At 49.1% G+C, this 25,938-nt stretch overlaps 1 protein-coding gene across 1 annotated transcript; it reads left to right on the forward strand.

Moving 5' to 3' along the window:
- The first annotated feature begins 3,690 nt into the window (after positions 1–3,690).
- Positions 3,691–25,456, forward strand: ODAD4 (outer dynein arm docking complex subunit 4). The gene is made up of 12 exons (XM_033090645.1): positions 3,691–3,993; positions 5,696–5,827; positions 6,082–6,232; positions 6,932–6,993; positions 7,288–7,453; positions 8,784–9,008; positions 9,181–9,388; positions 14,892–14,978; positions 16,259–16,455; positions 19,267–19,367; positions 21,908–21,992; positions 24,453–25,456. Exons 1-12 carry the CDS (start codon positions 3,880–3,882, stop codon positions 25,004–25,006), a joined length of 2,082 nt encoding a protein of 693 aa, XP_032946536.1. The 5' UTR covers positions 3,691–3,879; the 3' UTR covers positions 25,007–25,456.
- Positions 25,457–25,938: the final 482 nt, after the last annotated feature.

Here is a 25,938-nt window from a genome sequence, read left to right on the forward strand (position 1 = left end):
GTCAAGTAGTTGTTTCAATCTAGTTGTGGAGGGCGCAGCTCACCACTGGCCCATGTGGGGATTGAACCAGCAACCTTGCTGTTTAAGAGCACCGCGCTCTAACCAACTGGGCTAAACCAGCTGCCCCCGACAATATGTTTCTTGACTTACCTGTATGATGATTACATGGGTGTTCATTTTATAATTATGTATTAAATTGTACATGTGATTTTTATGTGTGTTTCTGTAACCTGTGGTCCACTTCAGCAGTAAAAAAGATACAAAGAGTGTAACATAAAGAGCCAGCTGGGATAGGCTCAGATCCAATTCCAGAGCTTTTTACCCTACCAATCCAACCCAAGGCATGGGTCCCAGCTCAGATCACCTATATCCTGGTGCTGTGTGGCTTAGGGCAAACCCTGACACCTCTCTCAGCCTTAGTGAAACCAGAAAAACACTGCCTGACTCCCGTCCTCACTCGAGTGTGGTGAAGATTACAAGTGCTTTATACACTGCAAAAGCACACATTATTATTGTTATTTCATTGTTTTTTAAAAAACAGTTTATCAATGTATATTGATGTACAATAAACTACATATTCAAACTATACAATTTGATGAGTTTTAATGCATGGATACATCATGAAAACATTACCAGAATCAAGATGATGTACAGACCTTACACCTCCTAGTCTCCTTTTACTCCTTTATATTCTTTCCTGCCCTGCCCTATTGCCATGTTCTCAAGAGGCACCATTTGCTTTGGGGTAATAAAGATTAAGTTTGCATTTCCTAGAATTTTACATAAAGGGAATAATATGGTCCTTTTTGTCTGAATTCTTTCAGTCAGCATAATTATTTTGAGATTTATTCATATTATGCATGTATCAATAGTTCTTTCCTTTTTATTGCTGAATAGTATCCATTATACGGATATATAACAATTTTTTCATCCATTCACCTGTTCAACAGATATGTTTGCAGTTTAGGGCTATGACAGATAAAGCTGCTACCGGTAGCAATATTCCCATACAGGTTTGATTTCTGTTGGATAAATTCCTAGGAGTAAAATGCCTGGGACATATGTTTAACTTTTTAAGAAGCTGCCAAACTGTTTCCCAAGTGGCTATAGTCAACAGTGTATGAGAGTTCCAGTTGCTCAACATCCTTGCCAGCTGCTGATGAGGTCAGTTTTTTATTTATTTTAACCATTCTAATGCATGAGTAGTGGTGTCTCACTGTGGCTTGTAATTTGTATTTTCCTAATGCTAATGATGTCAGAATCTTTCCTGTGTTCATTGGCATCTATATATCTTCTTTGATGAAGTAACTGTTCAATCATTTGGTCATTTTTAAAATTTGAGTTACCTGTCTTATTTTAGTTGTAAGAGCTTTTTATGTATTATAGACACACGTTCTTTGTCAGATACATGTTTTGCAAATATTTTACCCCCAATCTATGGCTTGCCTTTTAATTTTCTTAACACTGTCTCTTGAAGAGCAATGAATTTTAATTTTGATGACATCACCCTTTTTAATTTTTCGTGTTTCCCGTGCCCTAATATTTTCACCTAGTTTTGTAATTTTACCCCTTACATTTAAGTCTTTTGAGTTAATTTTTGTATATGATGTGAAGTAAAGGTCAAGGTATTTTCATTTGTTTGTTTTGTTTTGGCATATGGCTATCCAATTACTCCAGCACCATTTATTTGTTGACAAAATTGAATTTCCCTATTGAATTTCCTTGGTGACTTTGCTCAACATTAATTGATCATATACATGTAAATGTATTTCTGGACTCTCTATTCTGTTCCACTGACCTATATGTTGATCTTTATGCTAATACCATTACTGTAGTTTTACAATAAGTCTTGAAAGCAGAGAGTATACCTTCTCTTTGTCCTTTTTCAAAATTGTTTTGGCTATTCTATGTCAGTACTTTGCATTTTTACATAAATTTTAGAATCAGCTTGTCAATTATTAAAAAAAAAAACGTCTGCTGGGATTTTCACTGGGATTGCATTGGATCTATAGCTTTTCTCTTTGCAGTGTTTTTTTTTTTTTTTCCCAATTAACTGCTGGTCACTTCAGCAGTGTGTTCAACTAACCTATGCACCCCTCTTAACAACCTAGAACAGGACACATTTCACTCCAGTGCATTTCACTCCACTGCTCCTTACATGCCTTATGAACGAACTTACACACGTCTGACCTTCGCTCACCTCCTTGTCTACTTAGGTCTTTCAGCGCCCACCCTATTCACACTCAGCTCAAATGTTACCCCATCTGTGAAGCTGTGTCTGACGCATCCCAAATCCTAACTGGAGCATTCTGAGCCTCACACCACTCTGTCCTCATGTCCCTCACAGGCACACAGAACTTTGAGTAACTTAATACCACGTTAGATCGTCATTACTGTTCATGCATCTCTCTCCCTAATTAGACAGAACCCTTCCAGGGAAGGAACCATGTTATTTGTTTATCTTGGTATTAAAGAAGCATTCTTCTTTTAATTCAACCTTTTATTTTACGATAATTGTAGGTTCATATGCAGTTGTAAGAAATAATACAAAGAGATCCCATGTACCCTTTACCCAGTTTCCCCCAATGGGAACATCTTGTAAAACTTTAGTACAACACAACCAAAAGTTGACAGTGACACAATCCACTAATCTTATTCAGATTCCCTGAGTTCTACATGTACTCATGGTTGTGTATATGTGCGTGTAGTCAAGGATACCTTACTACTAGTTAAACTTTAACAATGATTTATTTAGCTCCTACTCTTGCCAGACAGTTGAATTCTGTAAATACAAGTTCCCTGCCTTAGTACGGTCTGATGGTTAGCACCTTGGCACTGGAGTTTGAGTGCATGGGATTCAATCTTTCCTCTGCTACTTGCTAGTTCAGTGATCTTGGGCATGTTACCCAACTTTATCAGTTTCCTTATGTATAAAATCAAGAAATAACAGTACTTTTCCCATAGGCTTGTACTGTGCTTAGCAGTGTGCCTGGTATCCTAAAACAGCACTCAATTCCTTTAGGGTGAGGTGGAGCAATTTATGCTAAGGTTAGGTATAACGATATTAGCTATTTACTGACCACCTTCCATGAGCAACTGTGTGCCTGACACTTCACTTCTGCAAGCAGCCATAATATAGGTCACATGTTTTAAAAGTAATGTAGTAAAGGCAGGGTGTTTTGGAACCTAGAAGAACCTATTCCACCTTTTTTTTTTTTTTTTTGAGGCTGGGAGGAGATAGGGGAAAATATCAGGAAAGACGTTGATCCAGGCCTGCCACTAGCAGGCACTCATTAAATGGGTTAAATCGAAGGCTGAATCCAACGTTATTTTCCACATTGTCTCATGCAAACTCTCACATTCAGAAGGTTTTATTACCTTCACGTTCACTTCGCAGTTGGAAAATTAAAGGCTCAGAGCCCTTCCATGCCAGCCTACAGTCACGCAATTAGGGAGTGAAGACTGTCCAAGTACTACTCCGGCTCCAAGCCCAGTGCTCTCTCCCTCTGATGGTGGTACACGCGGTGCACATATCCTTGCCATATGCGCCTTATCCCTGTTTGGAATTCTGCCCCCAATCCTCTTCCTATTTTCTTGGCTGTAAACTCTGCACAAGATTCAACTACGGAGAGAATCAATGGAACATGCAACAGCCAACACTGTGAAACACCGCCGCCTTAAACCCATCCAACACGCTCTAGCGGCACCGCTGCCAGCGCACGCTGGCGGCGGTTGTTCCCCTCCCCCGCACGATCGAGCAGCAGGACCGGAAGTAGGTCACGTCTCCTGGTTGCTAAGAGACTGGGCTTCCACAAACCAGAGGTTCTCTGGCTTCTTTTCCTACCTTTCTCCACTTCAGCGTCTCTGAATCTCGTCATCATGTCGGACCCAGAAACTGAAGTCTTGCGAAGCACCTTTCCCTCTTACATGGCGGAGGGCGAGCGGCTTTATCTCTGCGGGGAGTTCTCTAAAGCCGCTCTTAGCTTCAGCAATGTGAGTCACTCTGAACCTGTCACCCATCACCACTTTGGATTTCTGAACCGAGGTCCTGATGATGCATGGAGGACCCTATCATTTCTATTATTCACTTGTTCCTGATTGATGCACCACTGTGACAGATAAGCCCCCCCCCCCCCCCGAGCCATTTTCTTCCAATTCCCACTTGCGTTCTGCCTGATCCTTAATAACCCACCATTCTGTGCATTAACAATGACCTCTTCTACTTTTTTACTCAAATGTTTGGTGCTTGGCTGGCCTTCTTCCACAGAGCAGCCTCTACTTCCTGTCATTGGCAGGGAGATTGGGTGGGACACTCCTTGACGAAGTGAAGTGTCTGGCACACAGTTACTCATGGAAGGTGATCAGTAAATAACTAACATTATACATAACCTTAGTATAAATTGCTCCACCCCACCCTAAGGTGATTGAGTTCTGTTTTAAGATACTACGTACTGGTAAGCGCATTACAAACCTATGGGAGAAGTACTGCTATTGCTCAACTTTATAGATAAGGAAACTGATAAAATTGAGTAACATGCCCAAGATCACTGAACTAGCAAGTGGCAGAGGCAAGATTCAACCCCAGGCACTCAGACTCCAGTGCTGAGACGCAAACCATGGACTGTACTCTCCATAAGTAAGCTATTAGATGTTCATGTAACAATGTCTTTTACAACAAATAGCTCGCTTCTTATTCCAACTGGAGTGGCAGAATAGCTCTCTTATCAGCCCCAAGACTCTTGCTAAAGTCAAGCTTCTCAATTGCTACCCAGAGTCTTTTATCCCTCAGATCATCCACCACACTAAAACCAGAAATGACTGACCAGATGAGTCAACAATTGGGGTTTAGGAGCCCTGCCCCTACCCACTCCCCTCTCTCTGGATTATGTTCTATGTTCCATCCCGAGAACCTCAGACAGAGAGAAAAAAACACCCTGAGGGAAGATAGCTTAGAAGTGGCCTTTTTCCATGACAGTAAGTAGCTATTTTCTTTTCCTGGAAAGGTAAGGGAGGTCTTAGAAAGGGGTCGATACAGCCCAGGCGTCAGGAAGGACACTGCTCCACAGACTGTGGTAATGATCTCAAACAGGAGGACAGAGGACATGCGGAGTAGGGAAGCATTCTGCTCCCACTTTTGGGCCCAAATCAGTTTCAGTTTTGCTAGCATTCTCATCTTAACCCCCTGAAATAGTGATTCATTCTCCATACACTATGTAAAAGGAGGGCTAGTGGCATGGCTAACTCAAGTTGCAGATTGTCCTAAAATCTGTTTTGTCAGCCTTCATAATGCTTAGCCTTTGGATTGTATTTTGAGTGTGTTGTGCAGCTATTTCAGGTTTGTAGTTGAACTTGGTGTGCACCAAACGTACTCTATTGTCTGAGTGAACTGCAGGAATCCCAGACACTCGGGGAAATTCAGTACGTCCACAGAGTAGCATGTTCTCATATCTCAACGAGTGGCTTCCACAAAGCTTGTGATTTGACCTTGTTCAAGATGAGCCACTTACAGATAATCCAGTTGACTAAGCAAAGATCGATATTGGGCTGCTTTTGGTCTGATAAGATCCAAAGACCTGTTTATACTGCCCCAAGGAGTCCGCTTGAAACTCTGGCAGGAGGGTTTGGGCTGCTATTTCCAGTCCAGTTCTACCTAACCCTGCCTGGTACCTGTCAACCTGAGTGGTTCCTTTCTCAGGCTCTTCACATTCAGAATGGAGATAAGAACTGCCTGGTTGCCCGCTCCAAGTGCTTCCTGAAGATGGGAGAGTTGGAGAAATCCCTGAAGGATGCTGAGGCTTCACTCCAGAGTGACCCAACTTTCTGCAAGGTGACTGTATGGGTGGAGGACTCCTTCTTGCTTTCACCGCTGCCACTGTCTGCAGCAGCCTCTGGTTAGAAGTGGTAGAAGAACTAGCCAGACTGCTTAGAGTTTGATGCCATTTTCTCTTCATAGGTCACTTGCCTAGATCCCTGCCTCTGTATTCCAACCTTGACCCTCAACCCAGGACCCTTCTATTCCACCACACCTGAGTCCTGTAAGGTCTCATCTGTCCACCTCAACTGGACTTCCTCTCATTTCAGGGGATTTTGCAAAAGGCTGAGACCCTGTATACCATGGGAGACTTTGAGTTTGCCTTGGTGTTCTATCATCGAGGCTATAAGCTGCGGCCTGATCGGGAATTCAAAGTGGGAATTCAGAAAGCCCAGGAAGCCATCAACAACTCAGTGGGAAGTGAGTGACCATGGAGCCTATGTTGTTATCCAGGAAGTCTCTTGGAATACCTTAGGTTTGGAGGAAGGCCTGAGATGCCTTGGGTGAACACCCAGCAGGAGGCCTGCAGGGAGTCCCATGCTTGGATTTGGCTGCTGCTGGTTTTGTTGAGGATTAGGAGCTGTCCACTGGGGGGACCGATCCCCCACCCACTGGTCTGAGCACTGCAGTGTCTGGTTCTCCTCAAAGCCAGATGGGCATCTGCTGCCTCACCACAAGCTATTTTTTTATATATATATATTTTTGGCCTGGTGTCATAGGATAGAATGGAGTCCTGAGCCTAGCTCTCCCTAGTCTCTGGCTTCCTCCCTGACTGCCTGTGCACCAAGGGCTGGCCTTACCTATCAGCTCATTGGCAGTGGGGAGGAGGAAGGAGAGCCAGAGCTTGTCAGAGGGCAGCAGAGTATGGAAATGGCATGGGTTAGAGAGCTCCCCTCGTTTGGAGATCTGGCTGCCTTAGACTCGTGGGGGCTGCTACCTCCTACAGAAGTATTGCTCCAAACATCCTGTACCATTTATTTGCCTGTCAGACTGGCTCAGAGCCTGCTTTGCAACAACCTCTACCACCCCCCTACCAACGGTAGCCATTTCCACATAAAAATATGTGATAGGTCATGCCAAGGACCTGGATGACCTGAGCCCCCACTTCTGTCCTTGCAGGTCCTTCTTCAATTAAGCTGGAGAACAAAGGGGATCTCTCCTTCTTAAGCAAGCAGGCTGAGGTAAGGACCCAGGTTCTGACACCACATCCTTCTGAGGGACGAGGCCACGTGTGCCTGAGGCACACAGGCCCTTAGTGGCCCTCTTGCCTGGGAACAACTCTCCTGCCTATCACGGGTGCCATGGGATTCTGTCCCAGCTCTAGAGGGGTCCTGGGAGTCTAGTTGTTCCCAGACCAGACACACTCCATGGGTCTCAGCCCATAGGGAGTTCCTGTCATCACAGATTCTGAGGCCCTGACAGGGTTCTCTGTGTTCCTTGCTGAGCCTTTGTCAGGTGTTGCTCTATCTTCCTAGAGTATGAAAGCCCAGCAGAAGTCATATCCCATGAGACAGCTCTTACACCACCGCGAGAAAGAGTCTAAGCGGAAGGGTTCGCTTAAGAGTGAGAAGATTGTCCGCCAGCTCCTGGGCGAGCTCTACGTGGACAAGGAGTATCTGGAGAAGCTCCTATTGGATGAAGGTTCCGGACACTTTGTTTGCATCAGGGAATGGGGCAAAGGGAATCTGGGGTGGATGCATAATGCACTGAGCCTATCATATAATATCAGCCAACATGTACCTATGGACAGTTTTACTAACATTCCCATTTTATAGATGAGGAAATTGAGGTGCAGAAAGGTTAAGTAACTCACCTAAAGTTATGCATAGGGAAGCAGTGACACGGCTTTCAGATTTGCATCCAGGAAGTTCAATTTCAGAATCAGTGCTCTTAAATGATATGGTACCCTGGGAGGGAACACCAGAGATTTGGGTTCTTCTACACCAGGGTCTCTGAAGGGGCATCCCCTGGGCCTTCAGTCTGTATGAAGGGCAAAGGAATCCAGCTGGGAAGCACTAGAAGGCGAATCCTGAGGCACTAGTATTAGAATGTCTCGAACCTCATCTGGTCCAACCCCTCCTTTTATAGATAAGGAAGGAGAGACCCTGAATGGGGAATAACTTATCCAAGGTGACAAAGCAAGTTAGGGGTGGAGTGGACACCAGAGCCCAGGCTTCCTGGCATCCAGTCTAACGCGCTTTCCACCACACTGTGCTGGCAGTGACAGGAAATAGGACGGAGCCTTGAAATGGATGCCTCATATAAGATGAGGGATGGGAATATTGCCATTAGCCGATAAGCCTGGGCAAGAATCAGCCTTGAATCTGATGCCTTTTCCCCAGAACTGACTTCCAAGGTCATCTGTAGATCTGTGTGACAAGAGCAGCTTCACTGCTGGCACATGCCTGTAACAGGCCTGAACGCTTCCCTCCCGCAGAGGAGCTTCTATGGAGGGAAAGGGTGGCCTGAACATTACCCCAAGTGGACTTGCAGCTTTGCTGCCAGCTCTAACCTTTGCTCAGGCAGCGGGCAGGATTTGGGCACACCCCTCCAGTTCCCAGCTTGCACTGGCCCATTTAGCATCCAGGGAATCACTTGGCACTGGCAACCTGGGCCATGTCTTGCATTTAGACTCTGTCTTCTCTGGGAACACAGCTTGAAATGGGGGAGCCCTGAGGGCTGGGGACAATCCACCAGCTGCCCCTTCTGTTAGCTCCTCATATCTTGCCATAAAATGCCCATGTACTAAACTCTGTACTATAGGAGTGCCTGAAAGGGGGGCCCTGGTCTCAACTGGGCCTACATAGACCCACTCTGCCTCCCATGTGCTCTTGCTCTCCTCACTGTTTCCACAACTCCAGCTGGGCAGACTGCCCCACAGGCGGCCCCGCGGCAGGGACTCCAAGGCACAAGGAGGCGACGCACTTAGACGCCTGTTCTGGTTGGTTCCTCCTCACACCCTTCCCCACAGACCTGATCAAAGGCACCATCAAGCATGGCCTGACCGTGGAGGACCTCATCATTACGGGCATCAACTACCTGGACACCCGCAGTCACTTCTGGAGGCAGCAGAAGCCCATCTACGCCAGGGAGCGCGACCGGAATCTGATGCAAGAGAAATGGCTGCGGGAGCGTAAACGCCGGCCCTCGCAGACAGTCCATTACATCCTCAAGAGCCTGGAGGACATTGACATGTGTGGGTGGTGTTCTCAGAGGGGTGGGACCTTTTCCAGGCCGGGAGGGAGCAACAGAGTAGCCTAAGCCTCTGGCTTCCCTGGGCTGTGCGTGGTTATCTGAGGGGAGGCAGTTTCTCCCATCAGCCTTGAGGAGGCTGCTCCTGTCTTCACATCGCCTCTTTTCCTTCCCAGTGCTGACCAGTGGCAATGCTGAAGGGAGCCTTCAGAAAGCGGAGAAAGTGCTGAAGAAGGTGCTGGAATGGAACAAAGAAGATGTCCCCAACAAGGATGAGTTGGTTGGAAACTTGTACAGCTGCATGGGGAATGCCCAGATTGAGCTGGGGCAGATGGCAGCAGCCCTGCAGAGCCACAGGAAGGACCTGGAGATCGCCAAGGAATAGTGAGTCACTGGGGAGGCGAGCAGCCAAGGCCTAGGGGCCCACAGAGGAATGGGGCTGGGGCTAGATCGCGCCCTTTGCCAGGCTGTGCCACCAGCCCGGGTCTAAGGAGAAGGGGCAGACCGGGACTGTCAGCTTTTTTGGGGGGGCCCCAAACTCCAACAAGCTCCCAGTGGCCTGGTTCTTAGGGATATGTTCATTCTTACACCATCTCAACAAGCATTCCTCAACCTCAGACCTGCCAGATGCTGTTAGCATTGGGAACACAACAGTGATCAGACACAAAAGACATAAAGTGACATAGCTAATAAATTGCCATTGTGTTACATGTCGTGAAGGAAAAGTAGAGGACCCAGTGCTATGAGAAGTACATCCCAGGAGGACCTGGCTGGGCGTTGGGGAACACACTTGGCCTGTGGGACGGGCCTGAGGCAGGAGGGAGGAAGCTTAAGGCTGGAGAGCACAGGGTGTTGCCAGGGGAAGAGTGGCCAAGAGGAGGCTGGACCTAGTAGGCAGGAGCCGGATCCAGCAGGGCCTCAGAAAGCATGCTGCTGACCAATTGCTTGGGCTCTGGACTTGTACCTCCCAGCCGTGGCACCGTAGGCAAGACACCCTAACCTCTCTCAGCCTCAATATCTCTTCTGTTAGATGGACATAGTAATAGCCCCACGTCCTCGGGTGGGGGGGGGGTGGCATGTAGAGTACCTGTATCAACTCTCCCAGGAATGAGCTCTTCCCCAAAACTTGACCCACTCTCAGAGGGACCATGACTTTCTGAGCACCTGGTTTGAAACTTTGGAGTCATTCATGATTTTCTCCTTCACGGTTCCTACTTGCCCCACAGTTCTGAGCCTTTTTCAGTCTCCCATGATCCTGTTTCCACTCACAGGTCCACTCTCAGCTCTCCTTGCCTTCAGCTGCTCCCACGTGTCACCTCCAGAGATGCCCTGCATTTCATCTGTCAACCCTCCTTCCCCTGCTGACAAACAGGCCTTGGCCCCTCATTGCCTGCAGGTTAAAACCAAACGCCTTTGCTTGGCACTCAAGTTCCTCTCTGAGCCTACTTTTGCACAGCCCTCTGGCGTCAGTCCTCCATTTGGCTCAAACTGGGTTGCCTGGATTGCCTGCCTCATGCCCTCTCCTTCTTACTCATCTGCGCCCTGCAATCTGTTTATTCCCGGTTTGTTTCTCGCCTACCTCCACCATGCTGAGCAGGAGTATCATGTATTGGTCATTGCAGGAGTAGAAAACAAGCAAACAACCTGCGTTGGAGACACCTGACTTTGACTTCTGGCTCTGGCACTCAGAAGCGGTGTGGATTTAATTAAGTTGCTCACCTTCTCAGGTTCCTCATTTGTAGTAAAGATATAATAATACCAATTCACAGGGATTATGCAGATTAAGTAAGATACATTAATACTTAATGTACTTAATACTTAATACTTAATGTAATACTTTGGATCCAACTATGTCCCATGCCTCAGAGCCATATATCTGTCTTTACTTCCGGCCAGACTCCCTCCTGAGCCCCCAGACCTACGTGTCCAACTGATTCCAAGGCATTTCCACTTGGATGTTCCACAGGAACCCCAAATTTAGCATGTTCAAAGTGGAATCCCTTATCTTCTTTCCAAGCCTCTTGCTCCAGGGTTCCCTATCCGTTAGGATGGCACTATTGGCCCCGCAGTCCCCAAGGAGCCCAGGCGGCTTCCCAGACATCTCCCTCCCCTCGCTGCTCACGTCCAGCCCACCCATGTCCTGTCTATGCCTCCTCCTGCCATCTCCTGGAGCACCTTCCCTTCTGTTTCCCTCCCACAGCTCAGTCCAGACCCTCCTCCCTTCTGACCCGGATTTCCTGCAGGCCAGCTGGTCCTTCTGTGCAAAACAAATCCAGTGGTTGGGATAGAGTTCAAGTGCCCATTTCTGCCGCCCTTCCTGACCTGACTTGTCCTGGTCTCTCTTGACCCAGCCCTCTCCAGGCCCCTGGGCATCTGTGCCCCAGCCCACACCTGTGGCTCTTCTCCTGAAGTCCTTAAATGGGACCTCCTTTTCATTCGCCAGGATTTTCTTCATCAACTCCATCTTACCCATCCTTCATAATTTAAGTAAGTGTCTCCCTTTGAAAAAGCCTTCCATGCCCCTGAGGTGTAATTTAGAAATCCCTCCTCTGTGCTCCCTCTCCACACTCCACCTGTATCCTGCCCTGCCCTGTTGGACTCTGGATGGGACTCTTATATTCCCTTGTTCTTCCCAATACCTGCCACAAGTGGGCATGTGCGCTAAAAAATGTGTGCTAGGTGGCTGAATAAACAGCAGTGTTCCTTAAACAAAGTTAGTTTCTTTTTAACATCCACAAACAGGCCTCCAGTCTTGTGAGTTCAGGGTGCCCCACGCGCTTCCTCATTCTAATCAGCCATGACCCCCCCTTTCCTTCCCCCCCAAAGCCTATCATCGTTTCAGATGCAGCTCAAACCCAAACTTGTCAAAGTAACTTCTTTAATGACCCCAGCCCTCATTTCTTTCTCCAAATACTCTATAGGTGATTTGATTGAAAGCTTTCTCGTTATTATTTTTGTTACCTTATTACATGTTATTGTTATGAATAGCATTACAACTTATTCATTCATTCATTACACCATAACAGAGCACCCACTTTGGAAGGAAATGCTGACATCAGAGGTGCTGTGAGAGCAGCAGGTGCAAAGTATGGCTGAAAGTCCAAGGAGAAAGGCCGGTGGGAGCACTGCTGGAAGCTGAGGGGGCTTCCGAGAGGACAGGAGGGTCAGCAAAGGGGATGAGGGAGAAGGGCACCTTAGGAAGAGGGACATGGCGTGGTTGGAGGATTTGGGGAACTGCAGGTAGTGTGGTGGGGCTGGGGGCCAGGATCTGTGGGGAGTGGGAGGACCAGGTGCCATCCTGAGGAGGAAGAACTTGATCCTGAAGGTACTGAGGGCCGATGAGTTTGATCTTGCACAAGTACTACAGTGTTGTACTTGATTCACAACTCTGTGGTGCTGAGAACAGAACGTCAAAGTCCTTCCCCTCCTTCCCCCTTCCCCGCCCCCCACAACCATCCTTCCCTGGGACTATGTTGAGAGGTGTCCTTCTGGCCCCTTTTCAATGTATTTACCTGCATATTTATATACATCTCTACATACACAGGCTTTTTAAAACAAAAGCTACTCATTTCTGTGGGGGTTATTTTGTTTGTTTTGAAAAGAATGTGTCTTGGGAAAGGTCTCATTCTTTGAGTGGCTGCACAGAAAGGTATTTCAGCTTGCACAGGAATTTATGTGATGACATCTTTGTGGGCACTTAGGCTGCAGGGCTGCGTCGGGACTCCGCAGATGTGTGTGAGTGCCCCTGTGGGTAGAGCCATGGCTTGCATTTTAGAAAGGCAGCTGGCCACACAGGGAGACTGGATCAGAGGGGTTTCATGGAAGATATGGCAGCCTCTGGGTTTCAGGGCCTTGAGGGGCTCAGAGGAAATGGGAAGGGAGAGAGTGAGAGAGGTTGCTGGTGGAGGGGATCTGGGATTGGGGGAAGGTTTTCTTGTTTTATTTGTTCAGAAGGTGGTAATTTTTAACAGAGATCAGAATGTTCACATGGTAAAGAATTGATTTAGGGGTCACAATTGTCTTTTTCTTTAGAGAAATAGCTCATTTTCCTGGTGACATGTGAATACTGTAAAAAATTTACATTTAAAATTAAAAGTTTTGTACGGTCTGTTGGCTTAGTGGTTAGAGCGCAGTGCTCATAACACCAAGGTTGCCAGTTCGATTCCCACATGGACAGTGAGAAACAATGGCTTGAGCTTAGAGCTGAGCCACCAGTGGGTGGCTGGTTGGCTCAGTGGTTAGAGTGCGGTGCTCATAACACCAAGGTCGCCGGTTTGATTCCCACATGGGCCAGTGAGCTGCACCCTCCACAACTAGATTGAAAACAACGACTTGACGTGGACCTGATGAGTCCTGGAAAAACACACTGCTACTCAATATTCCCCAATAAAAATTTAAAAAAACAATTAGAAGTTTCCCTCATACTCTTATTTCATTTGGGTAACCATCATTTATAATTAGACTTACATTCTCTCTTCTTTTAAAAATGCCCACTTTTTGCTTATTTACTTATTTTGGGGTGGTTTAAAACAACACACTTTTATTCTCTTAACAGTTGTGGAGGTTACCAGTCTGATGGCAGTTTCCCTAGGCGGAAATCATGGTGTTCGTAGGGCCGCACTCCCTCTAGAGGTTGTAAGGGAGAGTCTGTTTCCTTGCCTTTCCCAGATTCTAGAGCTACTTTCATTGCACGCCTTCCCTCCAGGCCCCTTTCTCCATTGCCAAAGCCAGGAGCACAGCCTCCTACTTGAGGCCCCGCATATTTATTTTTAATACAAATGGGGCAATACACATAGTATATACACGCCTGTCATCTGACTTTTTAACTTACTGTATCAGGGACTTCCCCCAACCCCCACCCCGTACAGTGCTAAGGCACTGACAACGTTTAGGTTGTTTCCAATGTGTATTTATTGTAAACACCGCTTTAATAAGTGTTCTCACATTTATCTTCTTGAGGTAACATTTATTTATCTTCTTGAGGTAAATTCCTAGAAGGGGAATTACTACCAAAGAACATCAAAGCAACTTATCTGCAAGCTGTTGACTATCACTTCCGGAAATGTCCTGATAATGTTCACTCATGGCACAGCCCCCCCCCCCCCCACCCCCCCCCCCCCCCCCCCCCCCCCCCCCCCCCCCCCCCCCCCCCCCCCCCCCCCCCCACCCCCCCCCCCCCCGGCATAGGGCCTGGTGTTAGCCTGCCAGCCTGGGCATGTCCCTGAAACTGGACGAGTCCCTAAGACCAGGGCCCCTGTCTTTGACTTCTTTTCTGTTTCCACTGTGCCTAGAATGGCTGATTTCTTTTTTTTTGGCCCCCCTTTTTTCCACCTCGCCCCCTACTCTGGTTCAGGCCGTTGTTTCTCAGTCTAGTTGTGTAGGACACAGCTCCCTGGCCCCTGCTGGTATTATGGGCCTTGCGCTCTCTGCAGTCGGTCGCCAGTTGTTGGTTGGCCGCTCACAGCAGCTCAGGGCAGCTCTCGGCTGCTGGCAGCTCATGATGGCTGCCGGCCACTCACATTGGCCACCGGCCACGCACGCTGGCCACCGGCCACCCATGGCAGCACATGGTAGCGCACGGCAGCACACGGCAGCTCACGATGGCTGCCGGCACTCACACTGGCCAACCGCCGGCCACTCATGGCAGCTCACGGCAGCTCACGGCAGCCCACGGCAGCTCACGCCAACCTCCAGCTGCTCACGGCAGGCCAGCTCCAGGGAGAGCTGTTGTTCACAATCTTAGTTGTAGAGGGCGCAGCTCGCTGGCCCATGTGGGAATCGAACCAGAGACCTCCGTGTTAGGAGCACAGCTCTCCAACCACCTGAGCCACTGGGCTGGCCCAACAACCGATTTCTTGTGAACAATTGTCATGATTCTTCCCCACAGTGACCTTCCTGATGCCAAGTCAAGAGCCCTTGACAACATTGGCAGGGTTTTTGCCAGAGTTGGGAAATTCCAGCAAGCCATTGACACGTGAGTGACCAAGGACTGCCCCTTCCCCGCCTCTTGGCCAGAACTCCCCACCCTCACACCGGACTCCCAGCCTGGGGCCAGGATGCCAGGAAAAGAAGCGTAGGAAGACCCACATTTGCCTCCTGGCTCTGCTAGGCGACCCTGGGCAAGCCACTTTGTAAACTCTGGAGTTCATCAGTTTAATTAATTGACTAGAATCAGCCTTTTCTCAAAATGTCCCAGTGATAGATAAGAATCACCAGCAGCATTTGTTAGGGATGTGAATTACTGGGCCTCTGCCCTGGAAATTTTGATTCTACAGGTTAGGGTTGGAGCTCAGGGATCTGTTTTTAACGACGACTCCAGGAGATCTTTACCTTGGGCCAGTTCAAGAACTGGTAGATCCTTTGAGTCTGGGAGCTCTTCTGACACTACTCTGTGACTCTGTGGTTACGTGGGTCAATGGGAATAGAGGCTGAACTCTCCGGGTAGCCCAAGGGCTGGACTTTTGATGTCTAACCCTGGGGCTAGTGATAGGGGGGTGATTCAGCCCCAGGGAGACGCAGGGGAGGGCCTGACCTGGAGACTGGCCTGCGCTGGGAGAGGTAGCTCCCTGGGCTACTCAGTGCAGAGAGACATTGTCCTTCAGGCCCTCCTCACTTGGTTGAAATAGACTTATTACCTCTGCTACACTTCATTTGGTTTCCTGACCGGCCCCTGGGGTCTATGTGCCAAAAGACAGAGGAGCAGGAGAGTTCACCCACCTATTAGTATCGTTTTAAAATAAAAAGTTTTATAGTAAATATGTGCTCACTATTAAAACGTTAATTTGGAAAATACAGAAGAGTAAAAGAAGTGTTATTCAGTACCACCATCGAAAGGTAAGTACGAATTCTAATCCTACTCTTTATTTATTATTTAATTTTTAAATTTTTTCTCTCTCACTTTTATTGATATTTTTTTCATTCCAATCTTTTTTCCGTGTTGATTTTTCTCTTACATGCACTTAATATTCTTAAATACAATTTTTGCTATTTAAATGCTATTTTATAAACCTTATTTTCAATTGTTGTATCAAATTTGATCCCATAGATGTTCCAAAATAGCTTTGTGAGTTTTAAAACATGTTAATGCTTATTAGCTCCACCCACCCCTGTATCTAAAAGAACTGGTGGTTGGAGAACAATTTTTATTCCGCCACCCAGGAGGTGGCCTTGACCTCCTGTGGCCAAGTGTGTGTGCGGGGGTGGGTTTGGGAGGGTTAAAGTGGAAGAAGCCGACCTGGTTCTTTATGTCCTCAGGTGGGAGGAGAAGATCCCTCTGGCAAAAACCACCCTGGAGAAGACCTGGCTGTTCCATGAGATCGGCCGCTGTTACTTGGAGCTGGACCAGGCCTGGCAGGCCCAGAGTTACGGTGAGAAGTCCCAGCAGTGCGCCGAGGAAGAAGGGGACATTGAGTGGCAGCTGAACGCCAGTGTTCTGGTGGCACAGGCACAAGGTATGGCCTCAGAGAGCACAGACACCCTATCTTTCCCAGCCCTTAGGCCCAGCTGCCAGGCCCGGGCTGGAAATCCTGAGGCCCAAACTCACCACCCCAGTGTGCCCCTGCCCAGATTAATTCTGGTTCTGAGAGTGGGGATCAGCAGCCCCCTCCCCCCATTTTGAGCAGCACGTGGCGAGTGCCCACTTTGGGCTAAGCTCAGTTAGAGCTTGGGGCACCCTGAGAGTTTCCCCTCCCCTGGAGGAGCTCAGCTGCAGACCAGCACACCACCTAGTCCTCATCACTACTTCCTCTTGCCTTAGTACTCTTTATCTCCCAGCATTCTTGCATTTAATCACTATGCAAGCCAATGACGGAGGCATCACTGTCCTCATTCTATAGATGGGGAAACTGAGGCATTGAGTGTTTCAGCAGATTGCCCCAGGTCACAGGAAGGAACTTTTTGGAGTGATGGAAATGCTCTAAAACTGGATTGTGGTGATCATTGCACACCTGTATACATTTACTAAAAACTATTTAACTGTATACTTAGAAATATGTGCATTTTATAATATGTGAATTACAACAGCAAGGGACAGCGGTGAGGAGAAATACATGAAAGAGATTGGCGATATTTTGGTAATTGTTGAAGCTGGGTGATGAGTAATAGGGTTCTTATACTATTCCTTTCTACTTTTGTGTATATTTGAAATATTTCACAATACAAAGTTACAAAGAAAATGGCTCCAGGTCACAGGCTAATAAGTGATGGAGCTGGGACTAGAACCTAGTTCTGACTCTAGAGCTTGTGTTCTTAATCACTGTGCTAAGCCGTCCCTGCCCCAAGCATGCAGCTGACCCCCAGGGAGGGACTGGTACTCTCTGATCAGGGGGCATAATCATTCATTCATTTATTCGTACCACAAATACTCCCTTGGCACCTCCTAGGCACCGAGTTGGGCGTATAGTAGGGAGCAAAACCGATAACACTTTCCTGTCCTCCTGTCTGAGGAAGTGACTTTTAAGCAGAAACTTTAAGGATGAGAAGGCACCAGCTGTTTTAAGAGCTGAGGACAGAGCTTTCCAGACAAAGGAACAACATTTGGGAAGGTGCGCAGGAACTGAACTGATCTGAAGCTGAAGCAGAGACCAGTGTCGGCTGGAGCTCCTGAGGACCAGGGAGGTCTCGAGGGAGGAGGCTGATAAGGGGCCAGAGCCACAGGCCTCAGGGGCCTCGTCACAAATCATAGATTCTTTCTTAAAAGCATAGAGAAAACCACTGAAAGCTTTAAACCTAAATCACAGACATGATTACTGTGGTTTTTCCTAGAATGCTTTCCCATTCTTAGGAGGGCATTGTTAAGCTGAAGGGGAGACGGGATATACCCCTCAGCGTTCATGTTATCCCGTCTTGGAGGACTTATTGGGCCCTGAGGGCCTCTGGAGAACCAGGCCACTCACTGCCAGTCTCAGTGTCTCCACGCTGGGCTTACAAAATCAAATGCAGCAGCCTGGGAGCCACTGGGTTCCAGAGGTAACACAACCAGGCAAGCAGAGCTTGGGTTCTGGGCTGCCCCGGCTCAGGGACCTTTGGCAAATGCCACCGTGTGCCTGCTTTATCCTCTGTAAATAGGGATAATTATGGTATCTACCTATAGGTTGGTATGAAGAAATAAGGTAATACTTAAGTATATAAGCACTGAGAACAGGAACTGGCATGTAGCGAACACTCAGTAAGGCGTTAGTCTCTTCCTTCCTGCCCTTTCATCAACTTCCCAGAAGTGTCTCTAACAGTGACGAGAAACAGTTACAGGCCTTGGAAAAGCCTATTTATGACTTAACAAAAATTGTAGGTGCAAATGTGTGGATTTGTGCATGCAAGGGGGTGGGGGGGGCAAGAGGAAAACAGCTCCCAGAATCAAGATAACTTTAGGTGACAGATTCAGTTAAAATGAAAAAAAATAGTATTTCTGTTTTACTCCCTTGAATAAGCCTTATGAGTCTCTACAGACCTGCAGTGTCAGAATTACATTTGAATTGCTTTTCCAATGGGATAGCCCTGGGCAGTTTAACTTACAGACACAAGGCCCTCCATGAATCCCAAAGCAATACTTGGGTGGGGGGTGGACCTTGGGTATATTCAATTATCAGAGAAAGCAGAGAAGAAGCTGAAATGTGGGCTTCCCAGCCCCTAGCTGGTGAGTACTTTTGCCCTTCCTTCCTGAAATTAAACTCTTTTAAAGGGCAGTTAGTCAGTCATTGCAGTCCCAGCTCCAGCACTAATTGGTGGGGTGGATGAGCTCAGAGGAGCCCCCTTCTGTCTGGCTTCAGATTGCACCACGGCGGGAACTGGGCTCCAGAGCTGAGGTTCTAGCCCCTGGCCCTTGAGTCACCCAGCCCTTCGATATTTCGTTTGGTCTCCACAGCATTCTTAAAAAATTTGAGCAAAGATTTTTAAAATACAGATTTCCTCTCTTGGAACTATCTAAGATGGGGCAAGATGGAGTTGTCCCCCCACCCTGCAGACACCTGAGGTGTGCACAGGCCCCTTTCCCTCACAGACCTCTTTGAATGGCCTGAGACCCCAGACGCCCAGTTTCTGTCCTTACTTGGAGGCGGCCCAAGATGTAATGGAAAGGGTGGCACTGGGCAGCTCCGGATGCCGCCTGAGGCCTGGGACTGACTGCACTCACACAAGCTGTAACTGGCCCGCTGGAGCGGCCAGGCAGGCCAGGGGCTCCTGAGGGAGCTTGGCACCTGCAGGGCAGCTGCCTCCTGCAACACAGGTCACCACCTACCTGTGCTGGTGTCTCTCCCGTTGCTCCCCAGTGAAGCTGAGAGACTTCGAGTCGGACCGTGAACAAACTTTGAGAAGGCCCGGAGGAAAGCAAACTCGTCCACAACAACAAGCACAGCAAGCTATCATCAGTGTGAGCCTTTTCCCCCAGCTGGGCCGCGGCTGTGGGGGAGGGCTGGGCGGTCCTTCAGCCCCTCGGCCTCCCTAGTTGGCCTTTCCAAACACTGGTTACACCCACCACTGCACGACACTGACTAGGTAGGATAGTGGCTTTCAAATGTTTGCCACTGCCATCAGTTTATAGTTTTATTGACACATAGTTTTAATTTTGCCGACACAAAATAAAATAAACAAAAATAGATGAAAGTTTTACCTTTCACAAAGGTAAGCATGTTTACCTTTATTATGTATGCTGAATTTCCTATTCTGTTCTGGTTATTTTTTTCATTTTCTTTTATTTAATGTGTTGAGACCTAAACGATCTTACAAGCTTGCAGTTTGAAAAATGCTGTTCCTCCCAGGAGACAGCGGAAATACAGCGTGATTGCCTCCCCTGCACTGCTCATAACAGCTGCGGGCCACGTGCGGCTATTTAGATGAAAAAGAATTAAAAGGACATAAAATTAAAATCCATTCTCAGTCACCCAGCCAATTTCCAGTCACTCCCTAGCTGCATGGCTGTGGGTGTGCCACGTAGTACAACCTTGAGTATCCCCTAGTGCTGAGAAATTTCTGTTGGGCATGCTGGCCCCAGGCTGTAAAGCTTCCGAGGCAGAGACCAGAGGTGAAGCCACTGCTCCCGAGCCACTCCGGGTAGATGGACAACCTCAGTAGGTCAGCACGCTAACCTCGCAGATCCAAGCCGCAGGCTAAGCATGAATCTCCCTTGGCCACCTCACTATCTCACTGCCGACCAGAATGCTCCCTCAAAGCTGTCCCATGTCAAAATTCCAGAGCCGCCCCAGCACATGACTGGACCCCAGTAGCATCTGCTGAGTGAACCAAACAGGGCCCTCGTCCTCTGGAGGCCTGCCCCATGGTTGAGAGAGGCCAGATGGCATAACTCGGGGGCAGTACCTGAGGGCAGTATCTGAGGGCATGGCCTCAGCAACCACATTGGAGGTACAGTAGGTGTTCAGGAAGGGGAGGGAGGTACGCTGGGAAGTGACACCCCGAGGCAGCTCCAAGGAGGCGGGCCTCGTGCCGGCTTTGAAGGACAAGGATGGCGGGGTCTTGCCAGGCTGAGAAGGGGCAAGAGCATCATAAGGCACTAAAGGCTGGGGGTGCTGAGGGATCTGGTGGGAAGGAAGAAAGAACCCCGGCCGTGGGCAAAGAACCCCAGGCCAGTGTGGACCAGGTTGACTTGAATCCTGAGAATGGCCGAAGCCACCTGACCCACTTGGATTTCTAGGGGCTAGCTCATGGTTTGTGAGCACTGTGGTGAGGCTATTCCTTCCTTGTCATTGGCGTGGAAATCGCTCCCAAGAGACCCCATCATGTGGCAGTCCATTGCCCTGCTTTTCATTCCAGCCGACCACAGCAGCTGAGGGCCTGTCACATTTCTGTCCTCTTACTTGTCGAGGGGTCAGCTCCGAATGGGCCACCTTGCCTTGAAATCTGGTCTCCAGCACAGCACTCCCCTTCACCAGCCATGTGGTCTCTCTCATTTAATCCTCTTCAAATGATCATCCTGCAAATATTTGGAGATAGCATGGCAATTAAATTCAGAAATATTTACTGACCACAGGTTGACCTGGCTTGTCCAGCCCAAAGGTGACGACCGTGTCCTGGCCCTCAGGAAGATCGCTGTCAGCAGGAAAGTTGAACCAAAACAAAACCCTATGGCACTATGACTTAGTGCAATAGCGGGCAGGGGATTCAGAGCGAGAGCGAGCCCCAGCAGGAGGCAGGCCTGGGCCTTTCCTGTCATGGAGGGTTTGCAGGCTGGGCAGGGTTTTGAAAGGTTGATAGGCAGGGAGAAGTGCCTGTCAGGCCAAACAGCCCCAGATCCCTAAGCAACTCCCTATGGCACCAGGTCCCGACCTTTCACCCCCCTGGATTGGCACTTCCAGGCCGGCAGGTGTATAGGAGGGGAGCCCAACACTGCAGGAGAGTGTCCAGGTCTGGTGGTCATTCAGGGAGACGATTCCGAGTGCTTCCTGGTGCTCCACTCTGTGCAAGACCCGAGGAGGAAGGCAGAGCCTACCCTCAAGAGAAGCATAGGCTGAGTCGCAGGCCCCCCTGGCGGCCTCTCTGAAGGCAGGCCAGCCCCCAGCTCCACCCGCGGTGTGGGTCTGTTCCCTCTGCTGCTTGCTGCCTTGCTGTGAGCTTAGGGGCTTGTAGTGTGTCTTTGTATTGGCTGGAGCCAAAAGAAGTGTTAGGTAAAAAGGTGGAAATCAGTAGGTAGACAGTCCTCCCAAATCCATGCCTAAGCTCAAGGGAAATGAAGTCTCAGTTCCCTGCAGACGTATATCTCATACCACGTAGCCTGGGGAACTCCATGTCCCTAGGCACCAACTAACCTCCAGGCAGGAGCCTTCAAAGGAGCCAGGAGCAAACTGAGGGGGCAGGCTCAGTGCAGTGCCCTGCCTCTGGGGTTGGGACTTGGGTGACAGGGGAGGTTAGGTGCCAAATGGGGTCAGGAGAGTGTACCAGTTCCTCTCCCACCCACAGGCTTTGGACGATGCCAACAAGAACGTCATTGATGAGCTGAAGAAAAGGAACTACAGGGATTCGCTGAAAGAAAAGAAAGAGAAAAGTAAGTTCCTGGAGCCCCTGAGACGGCGGCTTCATAATGCTCCCTCTGTGTTCTCTACTGTCAGTCCCAGCTGCACTTTCCAGTAGCTTCTCCAGTCCCAGGGCTTAGTACTGTCTACCGAGCATTCTCATTTCCAAGCCACCAGCTCCCCCACCCTTTCTCTGGGGCAGGAGAGGGAGGGGATCCAGCTCACCTCAGGCTGGGGTCTGAGCCCATGCTGTCTGCCCCGAGAGCCCACGCCTGTGTTTCTTCAATTAATTCATCAAATGTTTGTTGAGCACTTGTCACACACCAGGAAGGTGTGAGATTTGGGGGAGACAGAGGCTCGATCCCTGCCCTGGAGGAGCCCACAGGCTTTCCAGTAGGAAAGCAGACGATTAGAGTTGCCCACGGAATGGGATCCCGCTGGCGAATCCTGAACAGCAGGAACTGTTCTGTGTGAGCATGAGCAAAGCCCCCCGACTTCTCTGGGGAGACAGGGAAGGCTCCGAGTGGGAAGAATCACCTGCTTCAGGCTCCAAGATGCCCAAGGGTTTTCCCGGTGCGAGGTGGGAAAGGGAGGGCCTACTTGGCAGGGAATAGCAGGAGCAAAGAGAGAGGTAGAATGACAGTAACTTACACTTTGGGGGCTCTTCCTGCATGCAGGCACTGGGTCAAGCATCAGACAGGATGATCTCATTCAGTCCTCACCCCCCTAGGAGGTAGGGACCACCCTGGAGGCTGTGGAGGCTGAGAGGGGTTGAGTGATCTGCCCATGTCACACCGCAGTCTGACTCGGAGCCACACTGTCTCCTGCTGTGGGGCACTGCTCTTTAGAGCCAGCCTGGGTGGGGCAGGGCGGGGGGGGGGGGGGGGGGGGGACGGGCAGGGGCAGAGGGGCACGAGAGTGAACTGAGGTGCAGAGGCAGACCCGCCTTATCAGGTTCTTTCTCCCAAGGCCTCAGGGAGTAAAGAGGCCTTTGATACCCGCTCCCCCCCACTCAGGCTCTCTGAAGGAAGTGAGGGAAGAGGAGGGAGCTGGGACCCTGGGACCCCAAGCCCCACAGACTCAGCAGGGAGTCCCGGGGGGGATGGGTAATGCAGAAACTGGTCTCCATCCAGTGTTTCATATGTGTCAGCCACTCTTCTCAGGACTTTCTATCTACTGACTTATCTGATCCCTCAAGAACACTATGAAGTAAGTTTTATTATTTGCTTGCCTTAATGGATAACACGGAGGCAGAGGCGTTGAAGTCCCACAGTGGTTTTCTGTCTCCAGGCTTTTCCCCATGATTCTACACTGTTCCTGGTAACAAGACAGCGTCTGTCTGCCCTCTGTGGTGCCTTTCCCCTAGCTGTATGGCAGTGAAGGGGAGCCAGGGCTGGGACACCGTACACCCAGAGGACAAGGCCCCCTCCAGACACCAAGGCCGAAGCCCTCTCTGATCCAGGCATGGTAGTGGGAATCTGGGTGTGGGGTTTGGGGCACTTGAGCAGCAGCCCTTTGTTTTCCAGTGCCTGCCATGTGCTAGCTGGATTCCCTCAGAGAGGCTCTGACTCTGTCCCACATGACCTTGGAGCCACAGGAGCCACAGGAGCAATAGACATGAAGGGACTAAGCTGGCAAACAGCAGATGCTCCAAGGAGCCTCCCTCACACGGCCCTCCCCAACCTTGGCAGGCCGTGTGCTGGGGAAGGTGTCCTCCTGAAAACCAATTGGGAAGGCCTTGCAGTCAGTGGCAGCTGCCAGGCACTTCCTTCCCAGAACAGCAGGTGGCAGCATTGCATATGTCTTCACCACCAAATGGCGCCTTGCCCCCACCCCCGTGAACCAGAGGCCCTGTAGGCACCTTAGAGACCAGGGGCTTCCAGGAAGAGAATGTGAAGGCGACTCAGGAGGGGATTGGTGACTTTCCTCTGCAGCTGGTAAAACATGGAGCAAGGGTCCCTCTGATTTGTAAATAGCTCTCCAGCTGAATTTGCTGCCACCGGTCTGCTCATATTTTTACAGGGAACCTCCCAACACATGATGAATGTGCTCCAGGGACAAAGAGAAATGCAGAATGAAGCTGCTGGAAAAAAGACCCCTTCTGTCCTTTCCCAGCACCCATGCTGTTTCTTGTAGGGAAAAAGAATGTGCTCTGGGGCCAGAATATCCTGGGTTCAAACTTTGGCTCTGCATTAATTTATTTATTTGCAGAGTGACCATGGGGTGTGATTTCTCTTTATCAATCTCAGGTCCCTTGACTGCAAACTCAAATCGATGACACGATGCACTTTCATGACAACCGAACAATACAATCTGTGCAGCTCACACGATGCCCAGAACAAGGCTGGCGTTCAGTAATGGAGGATCCCCTTTCTCTCCTTTTGGAAAGGGGTGCTTCTTTTAGAAGCACAGGCCCTCACAAGCCGGGGTTCACCCAGGCCCAGAGATAAACAAACTTGTACCTTTCTTCACTCCTTTTTCTTGTTTTTCAGAAGAGGTTGATGACGTGGATAATACATCAGTGATGACAAGGGAGAAGGAAACGAGAAGAGAGAGAGGCAGACGTGAGAAGGTGATAAAGAAGTGGGAAAGTAGGCAAACTGAGAGTGAGAAAGAGACAGAAGATGAGCTGATGATCACAGAGAGCGAAGACGAAGAAGAAGAAGAAAAGAGGCAGAGAAAAAAAGGCAGCTCCTTAAGAAGAGAACCGGGAGCCATGGGGACTGTTTCAGGAGACATTGCCAAGAGACTGTCCAGAGAACTAGCCATAAGAAGAATGGAAGAAGAAGGCAGGAAACTGTCAGAAGTGAGCAAAAGGGAATCAAGAGAAATTTACAGGAGGCCATCATATCTGGACCAAAAATTATCAGAAGATTTAATCGGAAGACAATTGGAAGAACTAAAGGAGAAACTTTCAGAAACCGGCAGGAGAAAGTCAGAAGAACTGGGGAAAATAGAATTGGGAGAAATAGGAGAAATGAAAACAGAAAATCCTAGAAAAATGGAAAAAGGTGAAAAGGAAGATGAATGCAGCCATCGTCAGTAGGCATTAGGATCAGGAGGCTGGTGTTTGCAGGGACCAGGGGGCTTTGATTAAATTAGACTTGCAAGTGGAGGAAAAAATGTGGCCTGGGCTCTATAGGTCATCTCTGCCTCCTCCTGTTACTGTTTTCCTTTTAAATATACATCGTTCACCCTTACAAACCCTGGTCTGTCATTTTGCCTCCTCACCCTCCACCCGTTCTCAAAAGAGCCTCAGAGAATGAACGACCGAGCATGGGGTACCACTTCCCAACCAGAACTCTGATCTTACCCTGACTGGGAAACACACAGACCCTCAAACAAGGCCTAACACAGAGTGCGTGTGATCAAGGTGTGATGTGCGGTCCTCTTCCCCAGGCCCTGTCCAAGAACCTCATGGAAGAATGAGAAAGGTACTAAGAAAGGGTTTCAAGAGGGTGAAGAAACAGATGAGGACCAAGGAACCAGGGCAGCTTAAAGGGGGAGGAGAGGGCAAGGAGTAGAGACACGTCTGCCCAGTTGTGGGCCATTGGTTCATCTTGCTGAGTACCTACTGTGTGCTAGTACTGTGGGAGGCTCTATGGACGAAATTATGATGGGACGGCCTCAGCCCTCACTCAGTGAGGGAGACCTCCTTGTAAACCTCTGAGCCCTGAAAGCAGAATGAAATGAACGCTGGCACTGACATGGGCACCGTGCTCTAGGAGCCCAGAAGAAAAAAGGTTCCTGCCCAAGAAGGGGGAGTAGCCTGGGTTTAGGAGATGCAGCTGGTTCACCTGCGCCACCTCTGCAGGTACGGTCTAGTAAGTCAGGCTCCCAAGGTTATTTCCTCCTCCTAGAATGGGGTACGTGCCTCAGGGGTTTCTGTGAGGACTGTATTGAAACCAGAGGCCAAATGAGTCCAGGGAGGTTCGTGCTGCCTGCACTGCTCAGCCAATAGACTGACACAGGAGTTGG

Source organism: Rhinolophus ferrumequinum, chromosome 21 (genome assembly GCF_004115265.2).
Source record: "Rhinolophus ferrumequinum isolate MPI-CBG mRhiFer1 chromosome 21, mRhiFer1_v1.p, whole genome shotgun sequence".
NCBI lineage: Eukaryota > Metazoa > Chordata > Mammalia > Chiroptera > Rhinolophidae > Rhinolophus > Rhinolophus ferrumequinum.